Source organism: Somniosus microcephalus, chromosome 1 (genome assembly GCF_052327205.1).
Source record: "Somniosus microcephalus isolate GS21.2 chromosome 1, FLI_Smic_1.0, whole genome shotgun sequence".
NCBI lineage: Eukaryota > Metazoa > Chordata > Chondrichthyes > Squaliformes > Somniosidae > Somniosus > Somniosus microcephalus.
In genome coordinates this window covers 163,502,585-163,526,848 of record NC_140987.1, presented here as the reverse complement: position 1 = coordinate 163,526,848, position 24,264 = coordinate 163,502,585, and the positions used below count along the sequence as shown (strand labels likewise).

General features: G+C 44.5%; 1 protein-coding gene across 1 annotated transcript in view; it reads right to left on the bottom strand.

Annotated features, from left to right (window-relative positions):
- Positions 1 to 23,879, bottom strand: part of cdo1 (cysteine dioxygenase, type I) — a 29,438-nt gene extending 5,559 nt beyond the window's left edge. The window contains exons 1-3 of the mRNA XM_085987076.1: positions 23,624 to 23,879; positions 6,553 to 6,630; positions 5,550 to 5,704 (exon numbers count right to left, since the gene is read on the bottom strand). Coding sequence (XP_085843202.1) covers positions 5,550 to 5,704; positions 6,553 to 6,630; positions 23,624 to 23,793 — 403 coding nt within the window. The 5' untranslated portion in view covers positions 23,794 to 23,879. The remainder of the gene's footprint in view (positions 1 to 5,549; positions 5,705 to 6,552; positions 6,631 to 23,623) is intronic.
- Positions 23,880 to 24,264: the final 385 nt, after the last annotated feature.

The following is a 24,264-nucleotide window of genomic DNA, read 5'->3' as shown; positions in this document are numbered from 1 at the left end:
CGTACACAACACTGCACCTTTGTAACTTCAGCAGTATTGCCAACTTGGAGTGAGAGACGCGATTTCTCACAATCTTGATGGGATTTCGGAGTGAAATAAAGCATCACTCAATCTCTTCGCAACAGCTATATCGGGATATTTTTAATGCATGCATGAGTGAATAAAAACCTGTGATTTGTGCATGCATGAGAAAAGAATACAGCGATTGTAGAGTGGAGTATTGGATGGTCATGTTGTTTTCTGGAGGTAGATTTCCCAAAGTGAGCCTCCCTCCTGCAATTGGCTGTCTGGGTACTTTTTTTATTTGCACATCCAAATTAATACTATAACTGGGAAGGGATCCTACTGCAAAAAAGGAAGATTTTTATGAGAAAAAAAAACCAAGCTGCGGTTTGCAATAAAAGATCAGGGAGAAAGGATAAACACAGGACTGCATTAAAGTGATCTGGAAGGTGGGAATGAGAACGAGAGGGGAATAGGGCTGCAAAGCGTGTGTGAGAGTGCGCCCATTTCATTGGCAGCCATCTCAGCACTAACTGCATGTTTTATTGTTTACTGGGCGACGGGGGAGGGGAGGGGAAAGAGGGAGAGAGATGCAAATATATTAATTGGATCCATGTGAGAGTTTCCGCTTTAATTTGTTCCTGGGATGTGGGCATCGCTGGCAAGGCCAGCATTTATTGCCCATCCCTAATTGCCCTCAAGGTGGTGGTGTGAGCTGCCTTCTCGAACCGTTGCAGTCCATGGTACTCCCATAGTGCGGTTAGAGAGGGAGTTCCAGGATTTTGACCCAGCGATGAAGGAATGGCGATATACTTCCAAGTCAGGATGGTGTGCAACTTGGAGGGCAAGTTGCAGGTGATGCTGTTCCCATGTGGCCTGCTGCCCTTGTCTTTCTAGGTGGTCACATGTCCCCAGATGTTAGTGAGGAGGACTTTGCAGGGTCGACTGGGCTGGGTGTACTATTGTCATGTCTGAAGCCGGTGCCTAGGTCAATGCCGGTGGTCCGCCCAGTTTTATTCTTATTGATTTTGTAGCAGTTTGGTACAACAGAGGGCAGTTAAGAGTCAACCACATTGCTGTGGATCTGGAGTCATAGAAGCCAGACCAGGTAAGGACGCTAGATTTCCTTCCCTAAAAAAAGGACATTAATGAACTAGATGGGTTTTTATGACAACCTGATAGTAATGGTGACCATAAAACTGATACTAGCTTTTTATTCCAGATTTATTTAATTACTGTAACTGAATTTAAATTCCCCAGTTGCTTATCTCTGGATCATTAATCCAGGCCTGATTACTTGTCCAAAGCCACTTTTAACATACATCAGCACCATCAAATTTATATTACGCCACCATCATGGCCCAAGAACAGTCACAGTAGCAAAATAAAAAACAGTCTAGATCCAAAGCTAACAAGCAAGCATAAAAAAGGCATTGTAATTATTACTGATAATGTATAACTAGAGGGCTAAGTAACTGTTTTGGGTAAATTAGATCCACACCCACATGTGCAGAAATCTTTTTTTAAACTTTGTGATCAGAGGTGCAAGGCACCTATTTCTTATGTTCTTGCGTCAGTAATCGGTTAGTGACAGCCGAATGCACTTCTGGTCCAGAAGCAAAGGTCAGTGAGGGGTCAGGTCAGGAAAGGAAATAAAATAGCAACTCGATTTCTATACCAAATCTCATCATTAAGATTTTTGTCTCATGTTTTGAGACAGTGGGGTTTGGCAATACTGCTTCAGCCAGAAAGCCATCAGGCTGTGCGAGTGCTGCCTATGGCCCATCTCAAGTCAGTCAGTTCTGGTGATGGCATTACACACCAATTTAAAACTTCACCTTTAGAACTTAGAACTCCTAAAAAAGGTGTTTCAGGAACTTTCTCTAGCTGGTTTTGGGGCCCACTTTTGAGCTATCCAGGTATTAATTCAGCCCTCATCGCACATATGAAAATCAATCAATCATTCTATGCATGCCAGATTGAAGGACTAAATATAAATCCCAATTAAAGCAGTAATTTCAAGGCTCACTTCTAACTGGTTATGATTGTTCACCTCCCTCCTGCAACTTACTACAGATAGCAAACAAATGAGAGTTTAGAATAACACATTGCATTCCTGATGGCTAGTAGACAAGCACTCCACTACAAGTCGCAACCTCTGGGATTGTAACTTATGCTGAATACCATTCAATAGTGCCAACATTATCCAACATCCACTTTACAACAGGGATCGTGAGGTGATGGCAACAGCAATGATGTAAAAACTCAATTCAAATTTTCATGTAAAACCAATTCCAAAATTACATAGGATATACGGCAAAGAAACAGGCCATTCGGCCCAACCAGTCGATGCCGGCATTTATGCTCCACACGAGTCTTCGCCCATCTTTCTTCATCTAAATCTATCAGCGTAACCCTCTATTCCCTTTTCCCTCATACACTTGTCTAGCCTCCCCTTAAATGCATTGAAAGAAACATAGAAGATAGGAGCAGGAGTAGGCCATTCAGCCCCTCGAGCCTGCTCCGCCATTCAATGCGATTATGGCTGATCATCCAAGTTGTGTGCCCGGTCCCTGCTTTCTCCCCATACCCCTTGATCCCTTTAGCCTTAAGAAATATATCCAACTCCTTCTTGAATATATTTAATGAATTGGCCTCTACTGCCTTCTGTGGTAGAGAATTCCACAGGTTCACCACTCTCTGGGTGAAGAAATTCCTTCTCATCTCTGTCGTAAAAGGCCTACCCCTTATCCTTAGACTGTGACCCCTGGTTCTGGATTCCCCGACCATCAGGAACATCCTCCCTGCATTGTCCGTCCAGTCCTGCCAGAATTTTATAAGTTTCAATGAGATCCCCTCTCATTCCTCTAAACTCCAGCGAGTACAAGCCCAATCGCCCCAATCTCTCCTCATACGTCATTCCTGCCATCCCAGGTATTAGCCTGGTGAATCTTCGTTGAACTCCTTCCATGGCAAGAATATCCTTCCTCAGATAAGGCGACCAAAACTGCACACAATACTCAAGGTGTGGTCTCACCAAGGCCCTGTACAACTGCAGCAAGACATCCTTGTTCCTGTACTCAAACCCTCTCGCTATGAAGGCCAACATACCATTTGCCTTCTTAACCGCCTGCTGCACCTGCATGCTTACCTCCAGCGACTGGTGCACAAGGACACCCAGGTCTCATTGCACTTCCCCTTCTCCCAATCTATTGCCATTCAGATAATAATCTGCCTTCCTGTTTTTGACACCAAAGTGGATAACCTCACATTTATCCACATTATATTGCATCTGCCATGCTTTTGCCCAATCACCCAACCTGTCCAAATCATCCTGTAGTTTCTTGGCATCCTCCTCACAGCACACACGCCCACCCAGCTTTGTGTCATCTGTAAATTTGGAGATATTATATCTAGTTCCCTTGTCTAGATCATTAATATATATTGTGAATAGCTGGGGTCCAAGGACCGATCCCTGTGGTACCCCACTAGTCACTGCCTGCCGCTCGAAGACCCGTTTATTCCAACTCTTTGCTTTCTATCTGCCAACCAGTTCCCTATCCAAGTCAATACCTTGCCCCCAATCCCATGTGCATTAACTTTACATGCTAATCTCTTATGCGGGACCTTATCGAAAGCCTTCTGAAAGTCCACCCTTATCTATTTTACTAGTTACATCCTCAAAAAATTCCAGTAGATTAGTCAAGCACGATTTACCTTTTGTAAATCCATGTTGACTTTGTCCGATCCTGTCACTGTTTTCCAAGTGCTCTGCTATTACATCTTTTGTAATGGACTCTAGCATTTTCCCCACTACCGATGTCAGACTTACCGGTCTGTAATACCCCATTATCTGTCTACCACCTTTTTTTGAATAGTGGGATAACATTAGCTACCCTCCAATCCATGGGTACTGTTCCAGATTCCATCGAATGTTGGAAGATGACCAGCAATGCATCTACTATTTCTAGGGCCACTTCCTTAAGTACCCTAGGATGTAGATTATCAGGCCCTGGGGATTTATCGGCCTTCAATCCCATCAATTTCCCAACACCATTTCCCTACAAATACTGATTTCTTTCAGTTCCTCCCTTTCATCAAACCCTATGTTCCCCGACATTTCTGGGAGGTTATTTGTGTCCTCCTTTGTGAAGACAGAACCAAAATATGTATTTAATTGGTCTGCCATTTCTTTGTTCCCTATTATAAATTCCCCTGATTCCAAGTGCAAGGGACCTACGCTTGATCAGTGAGCACAAGGGTGACAGGCAACTTTCCCAGTAAACTGCACTTTGTCCTGCTGCCACCTGTTTCTTTTAGTGCACAGTCCCTTTAAATTTCTGTGCATGCACTATATTTACAATGGAGAAGCCAGTGAGCAGCCTGCTCAGGATCTCTCCCAGAGGGAAGATTGGTGACAGGTGAACTGGATTTGGGGTGAGTTAGGATACAGGCAACAGAGTTTTGAATGAGTTCAAGTTTATAGAGGCTTGAAGATGGAGGCCTGCCAGGAGACCATTGAAACAGTCCAAGTCTGGAGGTATTAAAAGCATGGGTTTCAGCAGCAGATAGGCTGAGGCACAGGCAGATGCAGGCAATACAAGAGAGGTGGAAGTAATGGGCTTTGTGATGGACAGGATATGGCGTCGGAAGCTCAGCTCAGGGTCAGATGGGACGCCGAAGTTCAAGCCGTCAGCTCAGCCTGAGGCAGTGGCCAGGAAGAGGGATGGAATTGGTGGCTAGGGTGTGGAGTTAGTGACAGCTGCCAAAGGCAATGGCTTCAGTCTTTCCAATGTTTAATTGGAGGAAATTTTGGCACATTGGACAAGCAGTCTGACAACACCAAGGCAGTGGAGGGGTTGAGAGGTGGTGATGTAGAGCTGAGTGTCAGTGTAGATGTGGAACCTGACTGTCTTTGGATGATGTGGCCAAGGGGTAGCATGTAGATAAGAAATAGGAGGGGGTCAAGGATAGATCGTTGGGGGACCCAACAGGTAATCGTTTGGTGGCAGGAAGAGATGCCATTGCAAGAGATTCACTGGCTACAACGGAATAGGCAAAAGCAGAACCAAGCAAGGGCAGTCCCACTCAGCTGGACAACAGGAGAGTCGTTGGAGGAGGATGGTGTGGTCAACTGTGTCAAAGGCTGCAGAGAGGTCGAAAAGAAGGAGGAGGGATAATAATCTGTTAAAAGCTTGCTAAATTCTAGAATTTAGCATTCTGTAGCAATGGCTGGAAAATGTACCAATTTTAATGGTGTCAAACTAGAACCAGTCACACACATTGTAATAAGTACATTTGATATTAGCCAGACTATTTGAATTAAGGAAAGAGAAAAACAGAACAATGAACCTAGACAGTTCTTGCAGCTAGTTATTGAATGGTTTTGGTATGCGAGAGAAAACAACAGATCAAAAATAAAAGATAAAAATAAAACAAGATTATCACAGGAAATTTAGTGTACCTAGAACATCAAATGCAAATTTGATCTTTACCCAGTACAGCTATATATCCTTTTGAGATTTATTTGAATATGGAAGCCTTACCACTGATGTAACCACACTGGTTTTCTTGCAGGATTGCCTCAGTTTTCTTGGTCAGTTCTTTTTTTTCAGCCTCAGGCCAACTGAAGAGTGTTTCCTTTAACTGTCCCTGAAGCATTTTTAAGAAGCAGTGGGAATTAGAATGATCATGGATACTGCTATAATGTGGAAAAACAAGAGATAGTCATGAGTCTTCAAATACTAGTTCTATTTTAATTTTGAGCTTGATTCTTTGACAATATTGTGAACATGAATGCACACTGGATTTAACACAAGTCATCTCATTTTCTCAAAATTGGTTGCATTTTAATTAGGATCATCTTAAGCAGCTTTCAAATCATCACACCTTCAACTATTACTATTCATCAAAATATGAGTGAAGAGACAGCATATTAGAACATCTACACCCCGTGTTATGAAGGAGGGCAATAGGTTCACATCCATAACCACCACTTCAAAAACATCCTATAGGAGGTAGAGTCAAGGTCAGGCATTTTCCATTGAAGAGGAAGAAGGGGAAGGGAAGGAGGAAGTGCGAGCCATACAAGACTATTCACATTCTCGTCCCTTTTCCAGAGAGGCCACAGTAATATTGTCAGAAAGCTGAGAGAACATCACCAGTCCACTAATGCTCACCACTGAGTACAGCCACAGAAGAAAATGATAATATTTGAAATTGACTTCATTTTTCAAAAGTAAGGAGGAAACACATTCCAAAAGCAGCTAAGCACTATATGCAACTTCCTGTTTTACAACTGATCTTTGTGATTAAATTAATCTTCTAACATTCAAATATGTTGTCCATTATAAATTAGTTAGAAGTCAATAAATATTCTTGGATTTACTTAATCTTTAAACCTGCTGTTAAGGTCAGTGATAATACCTTTCCTGGAAGGTTACTTTCCATGAGAAAAGCAAACCTATTGTGTAGAAAAGCCTTAAGTGATGATGAAATATTAAGCCAATGCAAGAAAAGGCTCTCGAATCATTTAGTTAAATATCTCACCTGCCATGGCCTTCACCCCAGCACAGTATCAGCAAATTAAACTTTCCATTTCCTTCATCAACAAGATTCCTTGTGTACCTGTAAACAAAGGAGGAGCCATTCGTAGTTAAATTTTATAGTGCGAGGTTCAAGCCAGAAAGACAGATCAATATGATAGCAAATTACTGCGGATGCTGGAAATCCAAAACAACAGAACATGCTGGAAAAACTCAGCAGGCCAGGTAACATCTGTGGAGAGAGAAACAGAGTCAATGTTTCGGGTTGAAACCCTTCGACAGAACTGAGAGAAAAGGCAGGAAATGAAACAAAAGGCAGTTTGGGGGGCTGGGAAATGGGGGAGGGGATGAAAGAAGAGACATTAAGAGATATTCAAGGTGAGAATCTCTCAATATGTTTATAAGCCAAAGAGAAGCTCAGAAGGTAAATTCTAGAAAGACTGACTACCAGATGTTAAGCTCAACTGTACTAATTTTGGGTTGGATATACAAGACTTGATAGCCTAGATTTTCCAGGTTAATGTTGGCATTAAAATGTTAAATCTAGGCTAAAGTCTCAAGGTTCAACTAAAACAGATGAACAGAATTTGGAATTTACTTGAACTACAGGTCAAATGGTCAACATAATGTCCCGTAATGGTGCTTCAAGGATCTGTGCCAGGGATCAGATTCCTCACGGGGCAAGTGTCCAATCCTGCCTATGGTACCACAAAAAATTTTTGCATTTATATAGCTCCTTTCATGACCAGATGTCCCAAAGCGCTTTAGTCAATGAAGTACTTTTTCTGTCGTGTACACTGTTGTAATGTAGGAAATGCAGCAGCCAATTTGCACGCAGCAAGGTTCCACAAACAGCAATGCGATCATGACCAGGTAATCTGTTTTTGTTACGTTAATTAAGGGATTAAATATTGGCATGGACACCAGGGATAACTCCCCTGCTCTTCAAAATAGTGCTGTGGGATTTTTTTTACGTCCACTTGAGAGCAGACGGCACCTCAGTTGTAGGTCTCATCCAAAAGACAGCACCTCCGACAGTGTAGCACTAGCATGTCAGCCTAGCTTTTTGTGCTCAAGTCCCTGGAGTGGGACTTGAACCAACAACCTTTTGACTCAGAGGCAAGAGTGCTACCCACTGAGCCACAACTGAGATTTATACTGAAATTAATCTATATTAATCTATACTGAAATTAATTAATTTCAATATAGATAAGCGTGAGGTGGTGCATTTTGGTAGGAAGAATAAGGCGGCCACATACTACTTGGATAATAAGAGTCCAAACAGGGTAGAGGTGTAACGGGATCTAGGGGTACAGATATACAAATCACAAAGTAGCAACACAGATTAATAAGGTCATTAAAAAAATGGAAACAAACTGCAGTTCATTTCTAGAGGTATAGAAATGAAAAGCTTGGAAGTTATGTTAAACTTGTACAGAACCTTGGCTAGACCACTACTGTGCAGAGTTCTGGTCTCCATATTATTAAAATGATAGACACAGGAGAAGGTGCAAAAAAGATTCACAAGGAGGATACCAGAACTGAAAGGATACACCGATCAGGAAGACTGAACAGGCTGGGGCTCTGAGAAAGGAGAAGACTGAGGGGGTGACCTGGTAGAGGTCTTTAAGATTATGAAAAAGTTTGATAGGGTAGACTTAAGAGGAAATGTTTCACTTGTGGGGGCGTCAAAAACTAGAGGTCATAAATAAAAGACAGTCACTAATAAATCCAGTAGGGAATTCAGGAGACACTTCTTAACCTAAGAGTGGTAAGAATGTGTAACTTGCTACCACGATGAGTTAGAGGCAAATAGCATAGATACATTTCATGGGAAGCTGGATAAGCACGAGGGAGAAAGGAATAGAAGGATATGCTGAGTGGGTTAGAAGAAGAGGGATGGGAGGAGGCTTGTGTAGAGCATAAACACCAGCAGAAACCAGTTGGGCTGAATGGCCTGTTTCTGTGCTGTAGACTGTAACTATTTGAAAATGAGATGTTTCCCCATAGGGAGCATTTTTAAATTAAAGTGGATGAAAAATCAAGTTAAATAATATGTACCTCCCCATTTTGCAACATTGTAGTGACATTAACTTTAACATTTATTTGCAAAGATTAAAAATGAATCACCTAACATTAATAAATACAGTCAATACAAATGAAGTTGGAAGCCAATAAATAGTGTTACCTTAAGATCTGCTGTAGAAACCAGAAGGAAACACACTAAACGGTTACTTGAATTTCACACTTGGTGTACACGAACATAAGGACACAAGAAATAGAAGCACGAGTAGGCCATTCGAGCCTGCTCGGCCATTCAATAGGATCAACTCCACCTTCCCACATTATCCCATATCCCCTTAGTATTCAAAAATCTATCGATCTCTACTCAACAACTGAGTATCCACAGCTCTCTGGGGTACAGAATTCCAAAGATTCACAACCCTTTAAGTGAAGAAATTGCTCATCAGTCCTAAATGGCTGACCACTTCGGAGACCGACACCTGGTTCTAGATTCTCCAGCCAGGGGAAACATCCTCCCAGCATCCACCCTGTAAGAATTTTATATGTTTCAATGAGATCATCTCTCATTCTTCTAAACTATAGGCCTAAACTATAAAATATAGGCCTAGTCTACTCAATCTCTCCTCATAGCACAATCCCCTCATCTCAGGAATCAGGCTAATGAACCTTTGTTGCACTCCCTCAAAGGCAAGTATATCCTTCCTTGGGTAAGGAGATCAAAACTATACACAGTACTCCAGGTGTGTTCTCACCAAGGCCCTATATAACTGCAGTAAGACTTCTTTACTCTTAAACGCCAATCCCTTTGTAATAAAGGCTAACAACATTTGCTTTCCCAATTACTTGATGTACCTGCATGTTAACTTTCTGTAATTTGTGTACAAGGAAACCTGGTTAAGGTTTCCCTCCCACCTCTCCACTAGTTTATGGGGGAAGACCAGATGCATTCTGAAGCTGGCATTGAATTGGTCAAGATTTTTTTTGGCCAGAATGGTGTGACACACAAATCCATAACCCTGTTTAACAGTCTCCAATTCAACCCATCTTTAGTTTGTTTGCACAATAGAGTTAGCACTGTCCATGCAAGGTCACATTCCACCTTCTCAAGTCTAGGGTGCAAATTGGCAGAGCCATAATAAGGGACACCACCACAACCCCAAGTGTGCATAAAGGCACTGCTGGATTTTAACCAGTAGCTTACCACAAGAAGTAACTGCTAAGCTTTCCACTGCCTGGCCAGCTGGGAACACGCTACACATTAGTGCTTCGGTCTATAGGGTTTCCTGGAGCAGAGTGGAAAGAATCCCTGACCCATGGACAGGTTTGCCCCTCCAAGCTCAATTAGTGAACCGGGATGCCTGATCAATCATGAGCACTGCCCTGTATAACCAACATTCCTGGTTCAGGTATTAGATTATCAAGTCTGCCAGAGGGTCAACTTGGCCACTACTTAGTCATCAGATAACAGACATGTAGATAACAGACATGGGTGGTCAGCATTTACCAGCAGTTATCTGGTAGAATAGATAAGGGAGAACCAGTGGATGTGGTGTATTTGGACTTTCAGAAGGCTTTCGATAAGGTCCTACATAAGAGATTAGCATGCAAAGTTAAAGCACATGGGATTGGGGTAAGGAACGGACTTGGATAGAGAACTGGTTGGCAGACAGGAAGCAAAGAGTTGGAATAAACGGGTCTTTTTCCGAGTGGCAGGCAGTGACTAGTGGGGTACCGCAGGGATCAGTGCTAGGATATAGATATATATATATAAAAATAAATGACCTAGATGAGGGAACTAGATGTAATATCTCCAAGTTTGCAGATGACACAAAGCTGGGTGGGCATGTGTGCTGTGAGGAGGATGCAGAGAAACTCCAGTATGATTTGGACAGGTTGGGTGATTATACTGCATCTGCCATGCTTCTGCCCAATGTGGATAAATGCGAGGTTATCCACTTTGGTGGCAAAAACAGGAAGACAGATTATCTGAACGGCAATAGATTGGGAAAAGGGAAAGTGCAACGAGACCTGGGTGTCCTTGTGCACCAGCCGCTGAAGGTAAGCATGCAGGTGCAGCAGGCGGTTAAGGCGGCAAATGGTATGTTGGCCTTCATAGCGAGAGGATTCGTGTACAGGAACAAGGATGTCTTGCTGCAGTTGTACAGGGCCTTGGTGACACCACACCTTGCGTAGTGCGCGCAGTTTTGGTCGCCTTATCTGAGGAAGGATGTTCTTGCCATGGAGACTGTGCAGCGAATATTCACCAGACTGATACCTGGGATGACAGGAATGACATACGAGGAGAGATTGGGTTTATATTCGTTGGAGTTCAGAAGAATGAGGGGGGATCTCATTGAAACTTATAAAATTCTAACAGGACTAGACAGACTCGATGAAAGAAGGATGTTTCCGATGGTGGGGGAGTCCAGAACCAGGGGTCACAGTCTAAGGATAAGGGGTAAGCCATTTAGGACAGAGATGAGGAGGAATTTCTTCACCCAGAGAGTGGTGAACCTGTGGAATTCTACCACACAAGGCAGTTGAGGCCAATTCATTAAATATATTCAAGAAGGAGTTAGATATATTTCTTAAGGCTAAAAGGATCAAGGGATATGGGGAGAAAGCAGGGACAGGGTACTGAATTTGGATGATCAGCCATGATCTCATTAAATGGCGGAGCAGGCTCGAGGGGCCGAATGGCCTACTCCTGCTCCTATCTTCTATGTTTGTTGTTACTCAGGAGCTACAGAGTGAGCAGCACAGCTCAGCAAAAAATATGCTAGTGTTTTGCCACCAGCCTACAGCACAGACATACACCATATCCCACTGATTGGTGGTTCCACCTGTTAGAAATGCAGAGCTCCAGCAACAAGTGCTTACCTTTGCTCAATCATGGTAAGTACCAAACCCTGTATGCACAAACACCCAGCTTCAAGGTACAGTAATACCCTCCAGTTATCGCCCCTTATCTTTCAAAATTTCAAATGCAATGCCACATGGCTGACTCATTAATTGTTCAACACAAATCCACGAGGGTTTCTGGCTAAAAGGAGGCTTGACCCCCTCCCTCCAGTTTAGCCACTGACTGGTTGGAACCAACGTTCCCGCTAAGCTGTGCAGCCACGCAGTGTCTGAAGTCTCGCGCAGGCTGATCACCAGCTTTTCAATGGGACATTGCATGCAGTCAGTTAAAGGGACCACACACCCAAAAGAAATTGGTGGGGGTGGGGGGGGGGGGGGGGGGGGGAAGGGAGAAGGGGAAACATTGGTTGGAGCCCTCCCTCCTTGCAATTACTTTCTCTTGCCACAAATTCTTTTTCAGCTTGGTTCTAGATCTCAAACAAGTCAGAAAAAGCCTTTCCATTGCATCCTAGGAGTTATGAGCTGCAAGCAAGAACTGAGGCACTAGATACACAAATTTAAAAAAAATAGAAAAAGGAAGTAGTGGCAGAGGACTGGCAGACAGCAAATGTTATTCCTATTTTCAAAAAAAGGGAGATACAACAAATCCAGGGAACTATAGACCAGTTAGCTTATCAGTGGTAGGACAGATATTGGAATCTTTATTGAAAGATGGAAAAGGAAAACATCTAGCAACCAAAAGTATAAGAGTAGTCAGCACAGATTTCAAAAGGGAAGGTCATACTTAACCAAGCTTATTGAATTTTTTGAAGTACTAACAGAAAGTAGACAAGGGTAAGAGCATAAGAAATAGAGCAGGAGTAGGCCATACGGCCCCTCAAGCCTGCTCCGCCATTCAATAAGATCCTGGCTGATCATCGACCTCAACTCCACTTTCCTGCCTGATCTCCATATCCCTTGATTCCTCTAGAGACCAAAAATCTATCCATCTCAGCCTTGAATATACTCAGACTCTGCATTCACAGCCCTCTGGGGCAGAGAATTCCAAAGATTTACAACCGTCAGGTGAAGAAATTCCTCCTCATCTCAGTCTTAAATGGCCGACCCCTTATCCTGAGACTATGCCCCCTAGTTCTAGACACTCCAGCCAGGGGAAACAACCTCTCAGCATCTATCCTGTCAATTCCCTTCAGAATCTTGTATGTTTCAATGAGATCACCTCTCATTCTTCTAAACTCCAGAGAGTATAGACCCATTCTACACAATCTCTTATCATAGGACAGCCCTCTCATCCCAGGAATCAATCTAGTGAACCTTCGTTGCAGCACCTCCAAGGCAAGTATATCCTTTCTTAGATAAGGAGACCAAAACTGTGCACAGTACTCCAGGTGTGATCTCACCAAGGCCCTGTACAATTGTAGCAAGACTTCCTTACTCTTATACTCCAACCCCCTTGCAATAAAAGCCAACATGCCATTTGCCTTCCTTATTGCTTGTTGTACCTGCATGCTAGCTTTCTGTGTTTCTTGCACAAGGACACCCAAATCTCTGAACACCAACATTTGAAAGTTTCTCACCATATTCTGTTTTGCTATTCTTCCTACCAAAGTGAATAACCTCACATTTCCCCACATTATACTCCATCTGCCACCTTACTGCCCACTCAGTCTATCTATAGGCAGTGGACATATTATACATGGACTTTCAAAAAGGCCTTAGATAAGGTACTGCAGAGTAGACTCATGACCAAGGTCAGAGCATGTGGAGTCAGGGGGGCAGGGAGCAGAGTGAATTGCAAGCTGGCTACAAAACAGAAAGTAGGGAGGTTAAAGGTAGTTACTCAGACTGGCAGAAAATGGGAAGTGGTGTTCCACAGGGATCAGTGCTGGGATCACGGTTATTCACTATTTACATTAATGATTTGGACTCTGATTGAAGCCCTCACTTTTGTTGAGCAGGTTCCAAGTTTGGAGTGAGACATGTTGTATGTTCATGAGACAATGACTGCAGCCAATTGTGGGTTGGAGGAAAAAGAAAATCAATGCTTTTTTCTCCCCAATGCATTAAAAGTGTTGTATGCAGTTTAAGGTGAATCAGGCTTCATTACTTTTTCTTCAAAATTCAGACTTCAGTTACATCCTCAATTTCAAACAAGTTCTAACTTCATAACTGACCCCAGGTTTTCCAACTCTGCCATTTTCTCACTTACCTCCGATCTCATTTCCTCAAGATATTTACACATCCTTTGCTTCTATTACTTGATAGAGATGATGTGACATCATTGTACGGACACTTCTTCATACATCAATTTTTTTGATGCATAATATGCCTGTCCATCTCATTTTTCAATGATTAAGGGTACACACCCAAACAGACCAGTTGTTCTCCCAGGTCCTAACCAACCCACTGGATATTTTCAGCATTTTCTCTTGATTTCCAGAATCTGCAATATTTTGCTTGTATTTTGCAGATTTGGTGAAAATGTAAATTTGTAAATAGAATTGTGGGGGGGTGGAAAAGAGAGGAAAGAGGTAGAGTGCAGTAGTGCCACTATACTATGCAGCGGTGCCCCGTTTATCATTTCCATATTACTCTAACCTCCATCTTCCAATTACTTGTGAAACTGAATTTCCTTTACTAGAGCCACTACTGACCCCAGTATGCCCTATCTCAGAGCACTTTCCTTCTCTCCTCATACCTATTCTGGTGTGTGCAGGAACTGACTCCGGAATCTCAAACATGCATTTCCCCCCCACCCCCCCTTTTGTCAAATACTTCAGCCAGATTACATTTTAACTAGTTAACAGAACCGAAGCCGAGAGAGAACAGGCCATTGGAGTTTCCTTCTTTAAAAAAAACTAAAGACAGAGGTTAAGTGTGGAAACCAGACACCTATTTTCGACCTGGGCTCTAAATTGGTTTGGGTCTGGTCTCAGGTGGGGAGATGGTAATAAGGGAGTTTGATGAATGTTCCTAAAAATCCAATTCAAGTAGGTAAGCAAATCAGCATTTGAAACACGGGCGAATAGATAGGTTCAAAACTGATCACCTCATGCTTTAAGAAGGCAGAATGGGATCACGAGGCAAGAGTCTCACGTCTCAGGCAGCTCGTCACTTGCACATTCTCACACACCACCCCACCCCAAGGAGCAGGAAAAGGAAGATAGATGTTAAGAATCAGGAATGCTGGAGTTGATGCACTAGGTGACCAGCAAAAATGTTTTCTGAAAAGCATTCATAGTCCTATTGTTTAGCAGAGTGTACCAATTTAAGCTAATGACCTAATAATTTAGCCACTTTGTTTTAACATTAAACTCAAGACTAACAGACAAGAAAGAAGAGGAATCATTAAATTGTTTAATTAATTGCACCAGTCTTTCCTCAGACCAGAAGATTGAAGGGCAATTAACAAGGCAAAGGAGACCCAAAAATTGTGTAACTTTTTCAGGCACCCCCTAGATCTTTGTACAGGGAGGCCATCTGGTTGCGGTTTTTAAACAGCAGCCAAGACACCCTGAAGCCAGTGTCTATTCTACTGCTCAAGTCTCGGTCTCTATTTCTACCCCCATTTCCAGCTGCAAGTCCCCATCAGGAGGCACACCAGAAGCATACTGCTCTAAATCTGGAATTACAGGCAGGTTCAAGTAATTGCATAAATTTGGTTCCACTCCTACCTCATGCCCAGGCATCCTCTTTTTTGAGAAAACATAAATTTAGACAACTAAAAACTGTAAATAAACCAATAAAACTTCAAATAAACCTTAATAATCAAATTAAAATTTGGTTCTCCAGCCCAATTATGCACTCCAGTGAGGAGGCAGGAAAATTTACTGGATTTATATTATTTAGCAATAACCATACCTGATGGGTACAAGAGGTAGGGTGATTGGGGGGGGGGGGGGGGGGGGGGGGTAGACAAAAATCATACATATTTTGTACAATTCAATTTAAACTGCCCAACACCAAGCCCTGAGGCACACCTCCCAATACCAGCCCTACCCAGCACCATAACTTCAACAAGTTTTCAACACTTTGGCCAATTTTTTTTTTTTTTTTTTTTTTTTTTTTTAAAAACATTCAAGATTTGTCTTTAAAACCCCACAAAAAAAAAATACAACAAAGTGTGTACAATTCCATATATTTTGAATGTCATAGCAGAGATACTAATATTAGAGGACAGAAGTATCAACTTTCTTCCACCAAAATATTTTGAGTGCCAGGAAAGCAAATAAGAGTTTGCATAGCATTAGGTCTGCAGACCAACAGCAATTTTGTGAATCTCCATTAGAGTCTCAAAATTAGTTTTGTTTACTGCTGTTTAAAATTAGACAGAGGTCACATTTTAGAGTGCAACTATAGCATCAGTTTTGCTCTGCAATGTTGCCGGAAGCTATAGTGTAAATCTGCAGTCAAGGCCCAAACCAGATACAGATTTGCACAACTTTAGTGTCAGTGCAAAGCAGAACCACCGTAAGTGTGGACCCTTTCTGTTCTTTAGCTCGACATACTAATGTTCAAAGCACTTAAAGAATGTGTGTCCAAATAAGACAATCCAAAGCGTAATGTTAAAAGTTAATTGGGCGAGAAGGTTTTTTTAAAACAATGTTTAACTTCTAAGTATATTTATGTGTCAAGGAAAAAAGTCATCCAATAAAAGTTCAAAGTTTAACTAATAGTAGTTCATCAGCTGTAAACTTGATGCAACTTTGTGAATGTAATCAAAATCAAGTATAGGAAATCTAGGCTATGCTATGCTAGATGTCTGAAATAAAACACTGAAAATACAACAGTCAGTAACCATAAAGCAAAAAAGGATTAAAATTTAGAAGTTTTAGAATCAGAATTTAACAGCACTGAAAGATACCATTCAGCCTGAACTGCATTAGCTCTCAGCTAACAACTTAGTTATTCCCTGCTCTTTTCCATATTCTTTTAAGTTATCCTTTATAATATTTATCTCTTAAAAACTATTCTTATGATTTTGCTTCTACACTTGTGTCTGGTCAAGCATTCCATGACCTAACAAACCTAAAAAAAAAAATTAAAAAAAAAAATTATTTTGCTCTTTTCATAGAATCAGAAGTTACAGCACGGAAGGCGGCCATTCGAGCCCATGCCGACTCTCAGCTAGTCCCACTCCCCTGCTCTTTCCCCATAGCCCTGCAATTATTTTCCTTTAGATACATATCCAACTCCCTTTTGAAAGATAAAATTGAGTCTGCCTCCACCACCCTTTCAGGCAGTGCATTCCAGATTTTAACTACTCGCTGTGCAAAAAAGTTTTTTTTCTTAGATCACCTTTGGTTCTTTTACCAATCACCTTAAATCTGTATCCTCTGGTTCTCGACCCTTCTGCCAATGGGAACAGTTTCTCTCTCTACTCTGTCCAGACCCCTCATGCTTTTGAGCACCTCGATCAAATTGACCATACGAATTAGGAGCAGGAGTAGGCCACTCAGCCCTTCGAGCCTGCTCCACCATTCAATAAGATCATGGCTGATCCAATTACTCCACATTCCTGCCTATCCCCCGATAACTTTTAACCCCCTTGCTTACCAAGAATGAATATTTTTAAGGCAGAGGTAGATACATTGACTCTGCTTCCACCAACCTCTGAGGAAGAGTTCCAAAGATTCACGACCCGGAGAAAAAATTTCTCCTCATCTGTCTTAAATGGGTGACCTAGTTCTAGATTCTCCCACAAGAGGAAACATCCTCTCCACATCCACCCTGTCCAGACCCCTCAGGATCTTCTATGTTTCAATCAAGTCACCTCTTACTCTTCTAAACTCCAGCAGATACAAGCCTAGCCTGTCCAACCTTTCCTCATAAGACAACCCGTCCATGCCAGGTAAATCTCCTCTGCTCCAAATGAGAACAACCCCAGCTTCTCCAGTCTATCAACGTAACGGAAGTCCGTCATTCCTAGAATCATTCTCAAATCTTTTCTGCCCCTTCTCTAAGGCCTTCACATCCTTCCTAAATTGTGGTGCCCAGAATTGGACACAGTACTCCAGTTGGGGCCAAACCAATGTTTTATACAGGTTCATCATAATTTCCACACTTTTGTACTCTATACCTCTATTCATGAAGCCCAGGATCCGATAAGCCTTTAACTGCTTTCTCAACCTGCCCTGCCACCTTAAAATGATTTATGCACATATACCCCCAGGTCTCTGTTCATGCACCCCCTTTAGGATTGTACCATTTAGTTTAGATGTCCTCTCCTGGTGATGATATGGAGTGCAAGTCTCTATTTACCAATTCACTTATACACATGGATAGGTCAGCAACCTGAAACATTAACTGTTTCTGTCCACAGATGCTGCCCAACCTGAGTATTCCAATATTTTCTGTTTATTTCAGATTTCCGACATCTGTAGTATATTGTTTTTGTGTCACTGATACATGGAGATAGTTTAAAGATCTCAATCAGGTCTCCCCATAACTTAATAAAACTTCAATTCTGACAGCATCTACACATGAAGCATTAACTTAATTTGTCCTCTTTATCGGTGGACCTGCTATGTTTTTCCAAGCACCTTTCAGTTTAATTCAAATGTAGTCATTTAATAGTGTTTAAAATCCACAGAAATGGGGAAGTGAGTAAACCAAATAGAAGAAATGGAGAAATTTTTAGTTGAAGTTAGCTAAAAGTTGCAATTGAAGTCTGGCGTTTTATTAATTTTATTGAAAACTAAACTTTGATGTGCCTCAATAATCCCGAGACTCGATGTTAGCGAAACAAAACAAGGCTTTTATTAACTTAGAAGATAACACGCAGTGGAGAGAGGTATCTTCCCTGGAGGTCTGCAGTACTGGCTGTGAGGCCAGACTGAGCTGGCTTACATAGAGGCCAGGTATGGGCGGTGCCCTACACACAACACATTCCATACATTCCAATACACAATACAATGGTGAGGAGAAACCTGAAACCAACCACAGTCACAGGCAATACAATGGTAAGGGGGAACCTGAAACCAACCACAGTCACAGGCAGTGATGAATGGAATATTTCATCACATTCACCCCTTCTATAGATTTAGTCTGTTCGGGGGTTTGGTAGTCCTCTGCGACCGACGTGGCTGTTGTGGTGTCGCGGGTGTCGGCTGGGTGTCCCCGGTGGCCTCCTGGGTCTCTGCCGGGGGTGCCGCCAGGGTTGTTGAAGGGGTAAGTTGGTGGGGGTGCCGTTGGTCGATGTTCTTCCGGGGGTGATGAAAGAGTAGTGGGTAGGTAAGAGTTGCTGTGGTCGTTGTTGCTGCTATTGTCGTTGTCGTTACCGGCTGGGGCGACGTCTTTTATTGACACGGTGTCCTCCCTTCCGTCGGCGTGCCGGACATACGCGTATTGGGGGTTGGCGTGGAGTAGGTGCACTGGCTCCACGAGAGGGTCCGTCTTATGGCCCCTCACATGCCTTCGCACGAATACCGGACCCGGGGTGGAGAGCCATGACGGCATGGATACGCCTGAGGTGGATTTCCGGGGGAAGCTAAACATTCGTTCATGAGGCGTGGCATTGGTGGCAGTACACAATAGCGACCGTATCGAATGGAGCACATCTGAGAGGACTTCCTGCCAGCGGGAGATAGGGAGGCCCTTGGTCCTTAGAGCTAGAGTGACTGCTTTCCATACTGTCCCGTTCTCTCGCTCCACTTGACCGTTACCCCGGGGGTTGTAGCTGGTGGTACGGCTCGTGGCGATACCCCCGGACAGCATGTACTGGCGTAGCTCTTCACTCATGAAGGACGCCCCCCTATCCGTGTGGATGTAGCTCGGCATACCGAACAGGCAGAACAGGCTGTTGAGGCATTTAATGACCGTGGCGCTGGTCATGTCTGGGCAGGGGAAGGCGAATGGGAACCGGGAGTATTCGTCCACAATGTTCAGGAAGTAAACATTGCGGTCGACGGACGGGAGGGGGCCCTTGAAATCTAAGCTGAGCCGCTCAAAGGGCCGTGTAGCTTTGATTAAGTGGGCTCTATCAGGGTGGTAGAACAGAGGCTTGCACTCAGCGCAAGTGCGGCAGTTCCTGGTCAGAGACCGAACTTCCTCAATCGAGTAGGGTAAGTTGCGGGACTTTATGAAGTGGAACAGCCGCGTGACCCCTGGGTGGCAGAGGTCATTGTGGAGGGTCTGTAGCCGATCCCCGGTGGCGCTGGCACACATCCCTCGTGAGAGGGCATCTGGGGATTCGTTAAGGGCCCCTGGCCGGTAAATGATGTCATACTCGAAGGTGGAGAGCTCGATCCGCCACCTAAGAATCTTATCATTTTTGATCTTCCCCCTCTGTTTATTATTGAACATAAACGCTACCTACCGCTGGTCGGTAAGTAGGGTGAAGCGTTTGCCGGCTAGGTAGTGGCGCCAGTGGCGCACTGCCTCCACGATGGCTTGGGCCTCCTTTTCCACGGAGGAGTGTCTGATCTCGGGCCCTTGGAGGGTCCTCGAGAAGAAAGCTACGGGCCGCCCCGCCTGGTTGAGGGTGGCCGCCAAGGCAAAGTCAGACGCATCACTTTCCACTTGAAATGGAGTGTTCTCGTCCACTGCCTGTAGCGTGGCCCGCTCAATATCCTGCTTAATGCTTTTGAAGGCGGCGTGGGCCTCAGCAGAGCGCGGAAAAGAGGATGCTTTCAAGAGGGGGCGGGCTTTGTCGGAGTAGTTGGGGACCCATTGGGAATAATAAGAAAATAACCCCAGGCACCTTTTCAGGGCTTTGGGAGTGTTGGGCAGGGGCAGCTCCCGTAGGGGGCGCAATCGGTCGGGGTCTGGTCCGATTTCCCCATTCTCCACCACGCTGCCTAGTATGCAGAGGCGCGTGGTGTTGAAAACGCACTTGTCCTCGTTGTAGGTGAGGTTGAGTTTTTGTGCGGTTTTCAGGAACCTCTCGAGGTTCGAGTCGTGATCCTGCTGGTTGTGACCACAGATGGTGACGTTGTCGAGGTAGGGGAAGATTGCCTGCAAGTGGTGGTCATCGACCATGCGATCCATCTCCCTCTGGAAGACCGAGACCCCATTCGTCACCCCAAAGGGGACTCTGAGGAATTGGTAGAGGCGTCCGTTCGCCTCGAAGGCGGTGTACGGGCGGTCCTCTGGTCTGATAGGGAGCTGGTGGTACGCTGACTTGAGGTCGATGGTGGAGAACACCCGGTATTGGGCGATTTGGTTCACCATTTCTGATATGCGGGGTAGCGGGTAGGCGTCTAGTTGGGTGTACCTGTTGATCGTTTGGCTATAGTCGATCACCATCCGTTTCTTCTCGCTACCCCTTACTACCACCACTTGGGCGCGCCACGGGCTATTGCTGCATTCAATAATGCGCTCTTTCAGGAGCCTGTCTACCTCGGTTGCGATAAACCGCCTGTCCTCCCAGCTGTACCTCCTGCTTTTGGTCGCTATTGGCCGGCAGTTAGGGGTGAGGTTCGCGAATAGCGAAGGCGGCTTTACCTTCAGGGTAGCCAGGCCGCACACTGAGGGGCGGCTGGGACCCACCGTACTTGAGCGTGATGCTTTGGTGGTTGCACTGGAAATCCAGGCCCAAGATCACGCTCGCGCATAGATTCTTCATGATTAATACTTTAAAATTATCGTATACAGTCCCGTTAGCGGACAATTGTACCGTGCAGTAACCCAGAATGGTCGATGTCTGGGTTTTATCAGCCATAGAGATGGTACCCCGAGTAGGGACCACCTTTAGGGAGAGTTGTCGTGCCAGTTCCGGGTGGATAAAACTCTCCGTGCTTCCACTGTCAATTAAACATTTAACCCCACACCCGTTTACCTCGATGTCCACCATTGATTTGGATAGCGGGTGGGGCCTGGTCTGGTCCACTGTGACCGATGCCACTGTAGGGCCCTGATCGAGACAAGATGGCGTCCGCGCTGTCTGCTCACAAGATGGCGGACCCCACGAGGTCGGGCAAGATGGCGTCCAAGATGGCCGCTCCCACGGCGCACACGCGGCGGTGGCGGGTTTTGGTTTTCCAGCAGGGTTCCCTCTGCACACCTTCCCAAAGTGCCCATTCTTACCGCACTTAAAGCAGGTGGTGCCTTTCGCCGGGCACAGGTTTCTGGTGTGCTTTGGCTGCCCGCAGAAGCAGCAGTTGGGTCCCCGACGCGTCGCGGCTGTCGTAGGGCTTCTGGGGGGAGAGCGGGGCCCCGACGGTGTCGGGCGGGGAAGATGCCTTCCAAGATGGCGGCGCCCTTGGTGCACACGTGGCGGCGTGGGCTGAAGAGTAGGCATCCGAGTTTCTCTGGGCCACATCCAGGGATCGCGCGGTGTCCGCAGCCTGTTTCAGGTCCAATCCCGTTTTTTCCAGCAGTCTTTGCCGGATGTAAGTGGAGCTGAGGCCTGTGATAAAGGCATCGCGAACAAGCTCGTCGGTGTACACTGCGGCTTTTACATCTCGGCACTTGCAGTCTTTGCCAAGCATTTTCAGGGTGCCTAGGAACTCCTCCACTGATTCCCCAGGTCGCTGTGCGCGAGTGGCGAGCAGATGCCTAGCATACACCTCATTCGTAGGCTGCTGGTAATGCGCCTTTAAGATGTCGCAGGCGGCCAGGTACGTGTCGGCGTCTTGGATGAGGGGGTAAACCCGGTGGCTTACCCAATTCCGCAGAATTCCGAGTTTCATACTCGCAGCGTCCGTAGCGTCTTTGACGGCTGCGGAATTGTCCAGGAAGAATTTCATACACATAAACCAGTGTCCGAAGCGTGCTGATGCGTCCGGAGCATGCTGATCCAAATCCAAACGTTCGGGTTTCAGGAGTTGATCCATTGTGTTGAAAAATAAGTTAATAAAATTGATGTGCCTCAATAATCCCGAGACTCGATGTTAGCGAAACAAAACAAGGCTTTTATTAACTTAGAAGATAACACGCAGTGGAGAGAGGTATCTTCCCTGGAGGTCTGCAGTACTGGCTGTGAGGCCAGACTGAGCTGGCTTACATAGAGGCCAGGTATGGGCGGAGCCCTACACACAACACATTCCATACATTCCAATACACAATACAATGGTGAGGAGAAACCTGAAACCAACCACAGTCACAGGCAATACAATGGTAAGGGGGAACCTGAAACCAACCACAGTCACAGGCAGTGATGAATGGAATATTTCATCACACCTTGCACGGAATTCAATGCAACTGTCTGCTCCTCTTCAGCTCCCCCACTAGCCATCAATGGAGCAAATGTACCAAACTCTCCACAACCTTTACCATGAAGTTGGCAGAACCAATTAACAAAAAATCTTGTAACGAGTCACTTAATGCCCTTCCCACCAGAATTTTGTGGATACGCTCTTCTTACAGTAAAATCAGTAAAGCCAAAAATTGAGCGAGTTGGCTATGACACGGTAGGGTCAGGGTCAAAGGTTACACAAAGCACTAAAGGTCAAGACCCCTTCTTAAATTCCACTTCAATCACCGTGTACTACAACCTTATTTTAAAAAGTTGGCCTATTATTGTGGATTTGCATTGCTCCTTCATCAACATTTGCCAAGTGCCTTGATTTGTTCCAGGAAGAGACAGGCCGAGGGGAAGTTGTAATATTGTGAAATTCTGCTTTGCAATAACCTCCCACATTCCGAGCCGCAAATACCCAATCCCAAGAGTCAGGCAGCAACGTGCGAACAATCCAATGGCACACGTTCCAGAAATACCACAGTACACAAGACTTTTAGAAAAACAACTCGAGTTTAGCTTAGAGACTGGATTGGAGAATTTAAAAAATCTTGCCCAAGGACAACATGCCGTGGTCAAAAACATTTGAAAGATATAATTCAGCAATGATCATGAAATACAAACGGGCAAATGCAAAAATGAGGAGCCAGTTACAAAATAGTTGTATACGTGTCAATTGTCGGAAGTTACAGAAACTTAAAGCTGCAATATTCCTTCACTAGTTTGGAGAAAACCAGCGCAGGATCCCTGCAAATTTGTGCGGAGGGAATGGTCTTGCAAAGGGTCCCACAGCAGCCTTACCAATGTTTACTGGTCATTTGCAGGCCTTTGCAGGATCATAGGCTCCATTAGGCTGGTACAGTAGGAGCTAAATCTTTCCTCACTGTTCACCGGTTTAAGCCTCTGCTTGTGTACAACGTGAACTATCCCCCCCACCAGCCCTCACTGAGTGCAAGCCTCTACTTGTGATACAATGCAGTTCTCTTCTTCCCCCTGCCCAACCCCTCACCTGTACTGGTCAAACTTAGCGTATTTCATCCATTCGCGAGGGTCGCTCTGGTAGGATTCCATAAGAGTCTGCACCTCGTCCACATCAATCTTGTCATTAGCGAAAATTTGGTGCAAAATCTGAATTAAATCCGCCAGGTTCTGAGGTTTTTGCATTTTAGTCTGCTCCATGGTCAACCCGACTGAGCCGATTAGCCCAATAACACCGTTCTCGTTTGCTGCTGACAAACAACCACTCCTCCAACCTCAGTCAATCAGGGGGCTGCTGGCGTCCTGCTATTTATAGAATCTAGCAAGCTGGGAAAGAACCAATGCGGCTCAAGGGGATGTCTAATTACGTTCGCTGACTAATTTATGTTTTCCAACTTTTCAGTGCAACGCGTGGAAGTGATGTAAGCTGATAAAGTAATGTTATTGCACATAGTTATATATAAAAAAATTGTTATCTCACTTGGTTAAGTTAATGAATAACCCGCACACAATTACCCCCTTTGATTTACGAAGAGCGATTTCAGCGTGAATGGCCGGAGACTGAGATGATTTAGATGTTTGTTACATGTCTCCAATGGTACGGGGAAGTAGTAGAGTGTATGACATAGAATGCAATGCATAACTACAACAGGCACCGCAGGCGCTGAGGAG